The 12,554-nt window shown below is 37.1% G+C and overlaps 1 protein-coding gene across 1 annotated transcript in view; it reads left to right on the forward strand.

The window, feature by feature from the left end:
* Nucleotides 1-12,554, forward strand: part of raly (RALY heterogeneous nuclear ribonucleoprotein) — a 130,131-nt gene that overhangs the window by 80,223 nt on the left and 37,354 nt on the right. The window contains exons 2-4 of the mRNA XM_085407091.1: nt 4,216-4,544; nt 9,547-9,616; nt 10,722-10,769. Of these exons, the coding sequence (XP_085263217.1) occupies nt 4,289-4,544; nt 9,547-9,616; nt 10,722-10,769 (374 nt within the window). The 5' untranslated portion in view covers nt 4,216-4,288. The remainder of the gene's footprint in view (nt 1-4,215; nt 4,545-9,546; nt 9,617-10,721; nt 10,770-12,554) is intronic.

A 12,554-nucleotide genomic window follows, 5' to 3' on the forward strand; every position in this document is an offset into this window, starting at 1 on the left:
CCTGTACAGGACCACAACCATATGCTGCAATCTGAAAATTATTCTTTAAAATCTGTCAGAGGTCTCATGGACTCAAGTGCTTTCATTGAATGTACCTTGTGTTTCGTTTATTGTGTAAATTTGTTTGTGCATGTACTTTATATATGTATATATGTAAAACTTTAAGAAACATAATGTTGAAAAAAAATGTTATACAACTTAGCTCCATACAGATGTGCTTTGAGCTTTGAGGTTGATTGCTCTGGTCACAAGATTTTCAGAAAACTTGCTTTGACCTTGAGGTCGAAATAACTAAGATTCAAACGGACTTTTACGGCTGAGTGGCAAAGATGCATCCCTGACATGTTATCTTCAGACGTGATCTTAAAAGAACTTTGTTTTCAGAATCACTGCAATAATTAAGGTTGTGATCCAAACTGTTTAAAAAAAACAAACCAACTATGCCTTGAAGCTCATTTTAGCTTAAAAGCTATTATTGATATTAAAATTAGAGTCAGTTCTCAGATTCATTGGATGCATGTGTCATTGAGCCAAAAAACTCAAACAGAGGATGTTAATTTGCTTAATGAACTTGAGGATAAGCAGAGACATATAATGTGTTTGCATTTTGTTGTTTAATGCTTGATAATGTTGATCCTATGACCCTCATCCAAGTACAGTGAGAGCCTCTTCATAGTGCATTGTGTACATTTTGTATAACCTTTTATGCTAATAAGATGTGTACCAGCACAGGAACACTTGTTATGTACCAGAAAGCTATTTCAGGAATTCTAGGCTATTTCAGTATCTACATACACTGTCAATCAATTATTTTTTTCATCTTCCTTTTGCTGAAAATATACTGTATGACTATAATTATGTTGTTTGTATGCTTTCATGCTGTAGTATGAACTTATTACCAGTTAAATGCCTTGCTAATGGTATTGTGGGATGGATAAGACTATAAACATATTTCTAGTGCCTAAAATTTTTTGTAGTAATTTACATCTGTGGGATGTTGATAAGTTCCTGCAATAGAGTGCAGTAATGCTATATTAATGGCAAACAAAATAAATAAAATCCCAACCTTCACTTCAATTCAGTTCAGTGCAATTTGGCTTTATTTATATTGCGTCAATTCACAACAACAGTTGCCTCAAGGTGCTTTATATTGTTAGGACCTTAACCTTGTTATGTATGCGCAATTCAAAACAGGTCAAAACCTGTTTACATTTACCAAAGTCGTCATTCATTTTTCTTAATGCATTTACCACCCCCCACACACACCCATACACATAAACACACTGGATGTGCTGGATCAACACTATTCTGTTGTCCACTAATTGTGGACCTCTAAAACAAACAAACACACATACACACACATGCACACACAGCCATAAACACACACAGGTCCTCAAGGCCAAGCTCAATTTGATTTATTAGAGTTTCACCAATCAGTTTTAAGACAGCTCTGTCACTGGGAAGGTCAGTGGAGAAAGGACGAGAGATCATCAATGCACACACACACGCGCACATGTACACAAAGGAAGTTGGTTTTACCTGACTTTTTAACCTTTTAACTTTTCTCGAGTTGCAGGTCTGAAACTAAAAAATTGGTTTAATACTCACAAACATGCCCCCCCCCCAAACTCACACAGGCACACACACACACACACACACACACACACACACACACACACACACACACACACACTCAACAGTGCTGAATCATAAAAAAAATCTTGCTTCCTAGAACTCTAACTCATTGCTGGATATTTCTACTGATAGAGAGGAAAGGAGAAGATATACCATGACCAAAGTTATAATTACAGAAAAGTGTACACCAACATATTTATCAGAATTACCTTGTTTTTTTTAATCACTTGTGCCTCTTTGTGTATTATACAATATGCAGTGGGTGAGGGGTCATTGTTCTAACCAGTATTCCAATGTCCATACAGAAGGTCTAAGATAACTCAAAAGTTTTAAAATCAGGATCCGCGCAGTTTTTTCTAACCTTGATAATTGATGAGTCTGACAAAGCTTTGAATATTTGTATTGTTCTGGTGTTTGGCACGATTTCCAGCCCCCACAGAATTCTTTGAGCTCCTTCGTCTATTATACTTAGCGCTGTTTTCTGTGTACCAAAGTTCTTCTGTTTCATGTCATTGCTGACAGAACAACAAGTTACATTTTTCCATCTCCTGTCTGCTGACTCATCTGTCAGTTTTCACTCCCACTACTCTGCTATCAGTAGTTTACATAAATCACTCACTCATTTGCATGATTCCCTTGGCTTTTTGTAAATGCCAAGTTTATATCTGAATGTCAAGTACAATGAAGCCATGATGAATCAAATTTCAAGTGAGCAATGATCTCCTGGAGCTTTACAGCGGTTTGTGATAGAAGTAGTTAAAAGTTCTTCAATGGTGGATAAGTTACCTGAGATCTCCTCACTTAGGGCTTTGTTTAGGGCTTAAACTCTAACACTGGTTTTGGACACTTTTAACTGGTATGAATCAAATATCAGCAGTTCCTGTTTGCAAAGCAATCATGGGTGTGGAGGACAGTAGAAGTATCAGTACTTTGACTCTAAAGAAAGATTAAAGTGTTCCTAAACTTTTGATTAAGTTTGTTTGGTTTCACATCCTTCCGTGCATGTGCAGTATTTGGACGGGCGGGGGGCATGCACCCCCAAGTTTGTAAATGTGATAAGTCAAGAACAAGGTGACATAAGACTTTCAAACTGATACCATAGGTGAATCCCTGTGGCCTTGAACCCAAGTTTAAGGTCAGAAGTCACATTTCCTGAAAATCCTGTGAACTCAATAAATTGAAAAAATGAATTTAATTTGATACCACAGCTGCATCTAGTTCAAATCCCATGGCCTTGGCCTCAAGATCAGCTTTTCTGAAAATCCACTAGGATTTTCAAAACGCAGGTGCATCTACTAGGAGGCTGAGGGATAACACTGGGAGCTGCCAGTACTTTTATTTTTGCCATCAGCATTTCTCTTCTCTCCCCTTCTTTGTTTTGATGCTTCACTGTCCACACACCTGTTCTGTTTTTCCTCGTTCTTCTTCTGTTACTGATTGATAGTGTTTTTTCTTTGACCCTTTTAATCTTCTTTTATGTTTTAAATGTTTTTTACTTTCCTTATTTATCATTTTTTCCCATCTTTCATGTTACTCATTTATCCAGCTGTTATTAACACAGATAAAAGGAGGAGATCACTTTGTGGAGAGGGTGGTGATTGCTACGTGATGCTTGTTATATTAGTTTTCAAATTCTGCTCTGTCATCGATTTTGGTTGTCTCGTGATAAAACAGCTGCATTTTGGGCCACCATAACTTATTGGATCAGATCAACATTGTTGCTTGTTATCATTGTTTTTCTAGATATTCAGATTAGACTGTAGCTGTTCTTTCCTTTTCACTTATGGAAGTGGTTAGTAATTACATATAATTATAAGTAAATACAATTTTAGTCTCTGTTTTGTGAAAGACTTTATTAGAGGAATGAGAAGAGCTTAGTTACTGCAGTTATTGCTGATCGGCTGTTCTTTCAGTATTTGTTGTATTTATTCTCTTTAATTAATGAATCTATAGGAGAAGAAGAAGACTGAGTGGATTATAGAAAGTGGTTTGAACCTAAAGCAGCATAACTAACAAATGGTTTAGGATCATCTGATCCCGAAATAAAAACAGGCTTCATCAAAGAAGAAATGTTTATACATGTAGATGAATTTTTGCAAAAAAGAACTTTGAATTTTAGAAAATAACCTTTCAAATCCTTGTAATGAGTCATATCATGTGCACCGATGTCTTTAAATCTGTATGAATAATGATCGAGTGCCTGTTTATTCAACAAAGAAAACTAATTTTCTTTCAGTCTAAAATTAAAGGCCCAATTTTTATGACTAATGAAGTAGAAAAGAAGTGGGAGGAGAGGGAAAAAACTTAAGAAGAATTCAGAAAATAATCAGCATAACTAGAGTAATTGGTTGCTATTGTGTGGAGAAATACATACATATACAGCTGTTGTCTGTGTTTTTGATGGGACATCAGTCTACCCTGAATTTAGTGTGTTGAAAAGGAAGAATGTTGGTAAAGAAATAAGCATTTACCTCTTTGCTCAGTTATGAGAATAATTCTTAAATGTCTGTCAGTGAGACTCCTGCAGCTGTCCTCTATTATCTGTCACTGAAACTGAAAATGTATCTTCTCTCTCTCCAGATACTTGTCTGTCTACATTGCTGCCTTCCAATCCATCCATTTGGCACTTACCTCCATCGCCATTCTCTCCAGGATGTCACTGAAGGTACAGACCAGTAATGTGACCAACAAGACAGACCCAAAGTCCATCAATTCACGGGTGTTTATTGGCAACCTGAATACAGCGGTGGTCAAGAAGTCTGATGTTGAGAGCATCTTTTCCAAGTATGGCCATGTGCTCGGCTGTTCTGTGCACAAGGGCTATGCCTTTGTCCAGTACGCCAGTGAGAGGCATGCCAGGGGAGCTGTGATTGGGGAGAACGGCAGGGTGCTGGCAGGACAAACACTCGGTGAGTTGATGTGAAACAGCATGTGAATTGTAGTTTTACTTAATAAAAAAAGATGAATAAAACTTGACTTTTAGGACTTCCACATTGCGAAAAGACACTGTTGGTCTTTTGGATTAGATATTCAGCTGAAGCTTGTAACCCACAAAAGGATTGATAGATTAATGGCATCAGAATCTACAGTTTTGTTATAATAAAACTAACATCCAGCAGCTCTGACTACAACAAAACTCTCTAACCTGTGACAACCCTTAAGCATCATTACATTCAATTTCCTCTTTAGTCTGTCTGTCTCTCTCTCATATTTTTTTGTTTTTGTTATTGCGGAGGAAAAAACCATATCAGAGGAGCAAAAACAGTTAAGCGGAGTGTGCCTTTAAGCTGCTGGAGTGATTTTCTCCCCCTGCCTGGTCCCCTGGCGAAGCAGGAAGAGACGAACTGTCAGTGAGCTGGTGTGAAGAACTCGACTGGTTTATGCTCAGTCACTGCAGGGCTTCAAGCACATTTCTTTAATAGCTTCTCTCAGTGCGGCGTGTGCGAGAACGAGAATGTACGTGAATGAGTGCAACTGAAAGAAGCATTTCTCTGTGTGTGTGTGTGTGTGTGTGTGTGTGTGTGTGTGTGTGTGTGTGTGTGTGTGTGTGTGTGTGTGTGTGTGTGTGTGTGTGTGTGTGTGTTTATGTGTAATGGAGGATAAAGCTGTGACAGCTAAGGGGTCTCTAAGTGATGCTCTCTGCACCTCTGCAGCTTTTGTGTAGGTGTGCGTGTGTTGCTGTAGAAATCATATAAAAGCCATCTTCTTTTTCTGTACCAAATATCTTTTCATTCTCTTATCCTGTCTGTTTCCCCCTCTCTGAGACACTTTTTAAACATGGCCACTACCTTAGGGATTCAGTTTCCTTTTTAACAGAAGACTCAAACAATGCATCCAATGACATGAAGACAGTTTATTTTGAAACTGTCAAAAGACAAACTCTGCTAACAGACTGCTTGAAAAAATAGAGTCATAAAAAAGCAAAAAAATGTGCAATACAGCAGAAAAAAGAAAATCATCATAAGAAGAATCATGCAATTTTCAGACACAGTAAAATTAACAGTTCACCTGTAATACAACCACTCACTAGAATGGGTTTCAGGAGACTTGGGCAGCCTGAGGTCTACAAAACAAGCTGTAGTCCTCGAATTCTTAAATCATATGAATTTCCAAGTATGACAATATTCCTGAATCATGGTCAGTAACATCACAAAATCAGTTATGCAGCAATTAAAAATGCCCCATGAGGTTTGCTTTTGTACATTTTAACACACGTGCAACATGTTTGTCAGTTATCAAAACCATTCGTATTTAAATTCATGGGGAACATACGTATATACATATACATATTATATACCTATGTGGTATGTGACTTTTGTTGCTATGATGCCAGGTCTCTCTTGGAAATGAGATTTTTAATCTCAATGAGATTTTTTACCTGGATAAATAAAGGATTAATAAAAACATGAAGTATATTGCACTCATCCTGTTTGTTTCCAACTATTTAAATGTTAAATTAAAAAAAGTAAATCAATAAGCAGAATATAGAATTTGGCTGATATATGTAGCTGCCATAACTTTGCTTATAGCTAACTTTATCTGCACAGTATTAGTTAGTTTGTAAGAATTAAAAACAAATTATAATAAATAAACTCTATAAAAATAATCAGCATGGATTACTTCACATATGCAGGCATAACCACATATTATTATTACAAGAATTTATGTATAATTATGTCGTCCGAAAGTGTTTTCATAAAATCTGGTGTCACCTTTCTCTTCTCAGTCTAGTCCAGCGAGGTAGGGAGGAATCAGTAAGCTGGTTTAATACTCACCTAAGGCACAAAGAGTACTGTACAAGGTATTTGCCTCAGTGTTGTCCTCAAACTTCTGTAAACACTGTAAAACATGAGAAAAAACCCAGCATGTTGTGTCATCAAACTAATATTTTGACCTTTTGCTTTAGATAAAAAGACAAAGTTAGTGCTCCACCCAACGTTATCATATCAGCTGAGAGTAGTATTGATTCATAAACCACTATTCTAACAAACTACTAATTTTAATGCGCTGATCAGCTGACATGAGGTGTTTTTACAGACTGAAATGACTTGCTCCTCAAAGGGGCATTGTGTGTGTGTGTGTGTGTGTGTGTGTGTGTGTGTGTGTGTGTGTGTGCTTGTGTTTCCCTTACAGGCTTCCTCTTTAAATAGCAGGACCTACAGGTAAAGTCAGTGAGGCATATGGAGCAGCAGGTAAACTGTGTGTGTGCGTGCGTGTGTGCGTGCTTGCACAGTTTTTCACTAGGTCATAGAGGGGAGGGTATGTGTGTTTGTGTGTTTCCTGCAAACCAATGGACTCCAACCATTTTCACACCTGGCTGGAGTCACAGTTCTGGATCACTGCCTCAAACTCACACACACACTCACACACACACACACAGGCACGTGCACACTCTCCTTCACGGTGAAGTTAAAAGGCTTGAATCTGTAGCCTCTGGTTGCTGAAAACTCACTTTCCGTCCTCATCCTCGCTCCATCCTGTTATTATCCTCAGTGGATGCTTTTTCTTCATCTTTCTTCATCTCTGTCTTCATCTTTCAACATTTCTAAGATAAAAACAATTGTCTGCAAAATTTAGTAACTCCGTGTTTTCCATCACTGTAAAATGTACAGGTTTGTTTTAGGCGATAAGACCTCATGTAAGTTCAGAAATGTTACATCTGCCTTCGTAGTATTTGCTACAATTTGCTTATCCGTCAACTTCAAATCCTTTTATATACTTTTCAACTTGTGGTGATGTCTTTATGCTTCAAGTGCTGCCTGCACTACATAAAATTTAACAAGACAGGAGCATCACCTTATATTCAAGCAGAGGAGGATTTAAGGGGGGCTGGTATTGGATGACTAGCATCAGCTGCTTTTTTTAGTAGCTCACAGGCACTGGCTCATTAGCAGTTTGTTGATTAACAATCATACTCAAACAGATGAACAGAACGGCCAGTATGAGCTTAGACTGTTTGCTCTCCTAAAATGCTCGTGTCACCAGCGTTTCCGGTTGCTTCCTCTGTAACCAGCCCAAACAGCTCTCCATGTAACATTTTGTTTCTGCCTTAACTCACACTGCATTACAATAATGTTATTAAAACTACAATATTATTACATATTGTTTTATCTGATTCTTTATTTAATATTTCTGATTTTAGCAACGTGCTATGTATCCTCTCCTTGTAGTCAAATACGATCACAAACTAGTGCTAGTAGTTTTGCAGAACTGAGATCACAATATTATTGATTTATTACTAATTTAGCTTAAGCAACAGCAATTTTAAACTAGCCGGTTTTCAGCAACTTTTAATTTATTTTATATTTGAGTGTATTTTACTGCTTTACTGCATTTGTCTGAATTTTTACTTCAGTAAACTTTACAATCTAAAGATACTTTGGAGAGTGAAAAAACCCACGTGAACACTGCACATCAAACCTGAAGAGGTATTTTCCCAAGTTGCCAGTAATTTTTGCTTGGAAATATCTAAATATCTCACTAATTTGTGAGAGGCTGCAGTATCAGTGCTTGATTCCGAGTTCTGGGTTCCAGTCTGATACAAATCTGCTGAACCTTTTTCGTCTGTATGGAGTTTGTTTCCTCCAGTTTTGTAAGGCTTTCATAGAGATGCTCTGGTTTACTCCTACAACTAGAAAGTAAATGCTGTTCTGTGATAGACTGGTGAGCTGTGGTGCTCCGTGACCCACTGCATGCTGGAATTGACTCTGGTGCTCTGGTGACCTTGAACCATGAAGTGATTTAGAAATGGATGGATGGTGATTCATCAGTGCAAGTTCTGTTTTCCCCCTCTGTTAGCAGACTAGCCATTAACCATCTACCCATGCTGGGTGGAACTAAAGCAAATGAGCTCTAATATTCTGTTAAATTTAAGACCACAACGTAGGAATCAGCTCATGACATTTTCATCATTCATAATGACAGATCCTTTGTTTTCCTTTCACTGTGTAATTAACAACACAAATTTGAACCAAAAAAAAGAAAACCTTCTCAACAAACTGTCTTTAATAATCTTACAGTGAGGACGCTTTGTTCTTAGTTTCTCTACTATTTCCCCCCCCAATTCATTCAAATCATTTTGCCTCCTGAAAACATACATATTCCATTAATCCTAACTTGGTGTAATTAAGTTTTCATACTTTAGTTGATCATAATTACTATTGCAGTATTTACAAAACATTAGAAGAACACAACAATTATTTCAGGACTTGAGGGGAGAAAAGTGATTTACAGATTATAGTTGTTGCCTCAAAGGAAGATGATACTGGGTTAAAACATGCTTTCCAAGGTTTGTTTGGTTGTCAGTCTGTCTTTGTTAGACCTATGGTTGACAGACAACCTCTTCAGGGTATAGCCTGCTTTTATCCCAGTCAGCTGAAATCAGGCCCTCCACGTCTTTAACTGGATGTCTGATTCAGAAAGTTTGCTGACAGTTTCTTTCTTTTTTCATTTTCTTTCATTTTATTTGGCCTACAAAGCAGCTACATATATTTTTAATTGCTTCTACAACCATGTAATTATTGTAGAGCATGTACTTTGGATGTACTGTTATATTCCTTTTTGACATAAGAGAATGAGCGAAGTAACAAACACAGCTGAGGGGTTAGTTTCTTGTTTTTTTCCCCTCCCCTTCTGCACAGTAAGGGGAACTGACCTAACAGCTGGCACTGTTATTGTTGTAAAATAGCTCAACAGCTACCTCTAGTGGAAGTTACAAGATAACACAGGAACTGTCTTAGATCTAAGTTAAAGGCACAGTTAAAGGTACAGATAGGGTTACTGTTTTGTGATCTAGCTACAATACTTTTTAATGATCGATTAATGTAATTTTATTTGGTAGTTAACAGAGTGTTTGTTCTTTTTTATATATATATATATATATATATATATATATATATATATATATTCCAGATATCAACATGGCGGGAGAGCCAAAGCCCAGACCCAAAGGCCTGAAACGATCAGCAGCTTCTCTCTACAGGTACACACTGCTATTTATCAGACTTATTGATTATTTGATTAATGTGTCACTCAAATTCCTAAGCAGCTCTTTGAGTGTTTCGGGAACTTGCTAAAAAGCTTCTTTTTAAGGCCAAGGGATTGATTAGGAAGCCTGGCAGAGAGTAATGTGACCACAAACGGTATTACTACATAAACAAATGCACACACACACACACACACACACACACACACAAGGAAAGTTGTAGTATAGCATCAAAACCACCTACAATGCATAACAACAATTTTCCTTGTGGGATCAATAAAGTTTCTATCTATCAATTTGTAATAAACCCACAGCAGACCTCAGGCCTTTCAGCACTTTATTCACAGTTGCTTGTTTACACACTGGCTGCAGCTGTTCAGCTCACAGCCACATACTCCAACAACAACAACACTCAGGACCCAGCACAGCCTCACAGCCTTTTAATACAGGTGCGGCGTGATAACTAATGGCGCTCAGGTGTGTCCGCCTCACCGCAGAATATCAACCGACCACGCCCTGCCGCACTATCTATAAAGAAGTAATGAGGACTAAGAAATCCTTATTAAAGTCTGTTCTGAATGATTTTATTTTATAGTCTTTTCTTTATATTTAAATTGGTGCAGAGTCATGTTGTACGTCACTCTACCATTTAAACCTGTCATTGTCTGAATACTAATGTAGGCTCATAGCTACCAACTGTCATACTGTGACGCTGGTCATTTTTAGTGATAAAAGGAACAGGTTTATTTTTCGACCTGCTGCTCTTCACTCTGCTTCTCAGGACATGCTAACAGACTGTGGATGCTAACAGTAATTTTAAAATATGTGTCATAAATGCACTCTTGGCCTCTACCAGTCTGTTTGAAGATCTATTGTCTCTTGTTTTATCTCTGGTTTGAGTACCTTTTGTCTGTTTTTCTGGTTTCTTTCCCACACAGATTGTAACTATTTTATACACTCTTATTTTTCATTTGTATTTTTAACTATAAACTGCATTGAAAACCTTTTTTTTGTCATATTATTGTGCTTTATATGCAGTTTCATGCTCGTGTAATGAAAAATACTCTATGACTCTATGTTGTGCTGTGCTTTTTCTACCCAGCGGCTATGAGTTTGATTATGACTACTACAGAGAAGACTTCTATGACAGGTAACACATGGACTGTTTTCAGCTGTCAGCAACAGGTTAATCATGATAACCCATTTAGGTAACACATGGACATCTCTATCCAGCAGTAACAGAGAAAGTATGGTTTTTAGGCCTTTTATTGGTTTCCAGTTGCAGATATATATATATATATATATATATATATATATATATATATATAAATTAAATAAAAGAAATTTGTAAAGGTGAAAATATTGGGTTGGATATTTTGATCTATAAAAAAAATGCCATAAATTTGAAAAAGTTACAGTATATCACTTGTTTCATTATTTTACAGTTCCCAGTTTCTTCCCAATAACCGTGACCACCCTTTACTTATCCAATAACACAGTCCCACCCCCCCACCCCCCATCTATTAACCACCACTTTGCAATACCAAATTCTATGTGTCATAACCCAAATTGTATATACATAACACTATTATTTACATATTTACTTTTTAACAGCGGATTGTATATTTGCACATTTTATATTTTTTTTCTGTTAATACTGTTGATACGTATATACTGCTGCAGAATTGTGCTTCAATAAATTATTTCTAAAAATTTGATTTCACATATGTCAGCCTAACAATTTAAGAACCATAAGGTGTGATCTAAAGTTTTTGACTTTAACGTAACTGATTTAAATCAGCTTTCCCATTAAGATTTTCCAGTTATACACTACTTTCAACTATTTTTAGCTATTGTTATTTTTAGATCATTCCCTTCATGACCGCTTGCTCTTCCGTGTCTGCAATTTCACTCTGGACAAACAGCAACTTCTGTTTCAAATGAACACAAATTACGTGTGGAGGATCTTTCTGATGATGATAGTTCGGTTTCTGGCTTTGACCCAGATGTTTTCAGCAGATTTTATTATTGGAGGCCTCCAGGCTGAGACTGTCAAAGCAGAGTTCTAATACTCAGCAGAAATGACCTGTGTGCCAGCACATTGAAAATTCAGGACTTTTTTCACCATACCGTTTGCTCATCATCTGTCTTACATACCAGTTTTTGCATCCCAGAGAGTTCTCCTTGTCCCTAAAATAAAAAGTCAAAGCTAAAGTCTTGATGTTGGAATTTCATATAAAAGAACCAGAACATCTCCTAATGACAAGCCACTACTGAAAATGCAAAAATGCACGCCTTACTTCACATCACAGAGTCCAAATGCTGTGATAATGGTTAAACAAGGTCTTTTCTCACTGTTTCATGTGCTGGGTCGGATCTCATTTAGTGGGAACAGTGGGGACTTTTATACTTACTGATGAACTGCAGCTTTTTTGAAGAGACTGATTTATATTACGGTGCCCACTGTGGAGGCTGTCACAAATCCTTACAGCAGCAAGATTCTATGAGCTGATATTTATGACAGCAAAACTTGACAGTTGATCAGATTTAATGCTAACACAGCAGGAAGACTAACAGTATCTTTCATCATAGTGATAAGATCTACAAGATTTCAGACAGAATCTTTCAACACAATATTTTCCTCCTTAAGAGCATTTTTTTCTTTTTCTTTTTTTTTGTACCTTTCTTTCAATTAATGTTAGGTTTGTAGCATAAACCTATTCGCTGGAACGTTAAGACAATATAATTACACTGCTAAGCAAGACACAAATAGGCAAAGTTCTTCATGTTACTCGTGCACGGGAGAGAACCGGACAACCGCTTGACTCCAGTTGGTCTCGTCCGTCCTCCTGTAACACTGCCCTTTTATTGAGGTTACATGAATATGCATAGGTTCATTAACATACGACGTCTACATACAAACAAAGAGTACCTT

The sequence above is a fragment of the Rhamphochromis longiceps genome, linkage group LG5 (assembly GCF_057381845.1).
Source record: "Rhamphochromis longiceps isolate RC_006_pf linkage group LG5, R_longiceps_female_GT1.1, whole genome shotgun sequence".
NCBI classification, from domain to species: Eukaryota; Metazoa; Chordata; class Actinopteri; order Cichliformes; family Cichlidae; genus Rhamphochromis; species Rhamphochromis longiceps.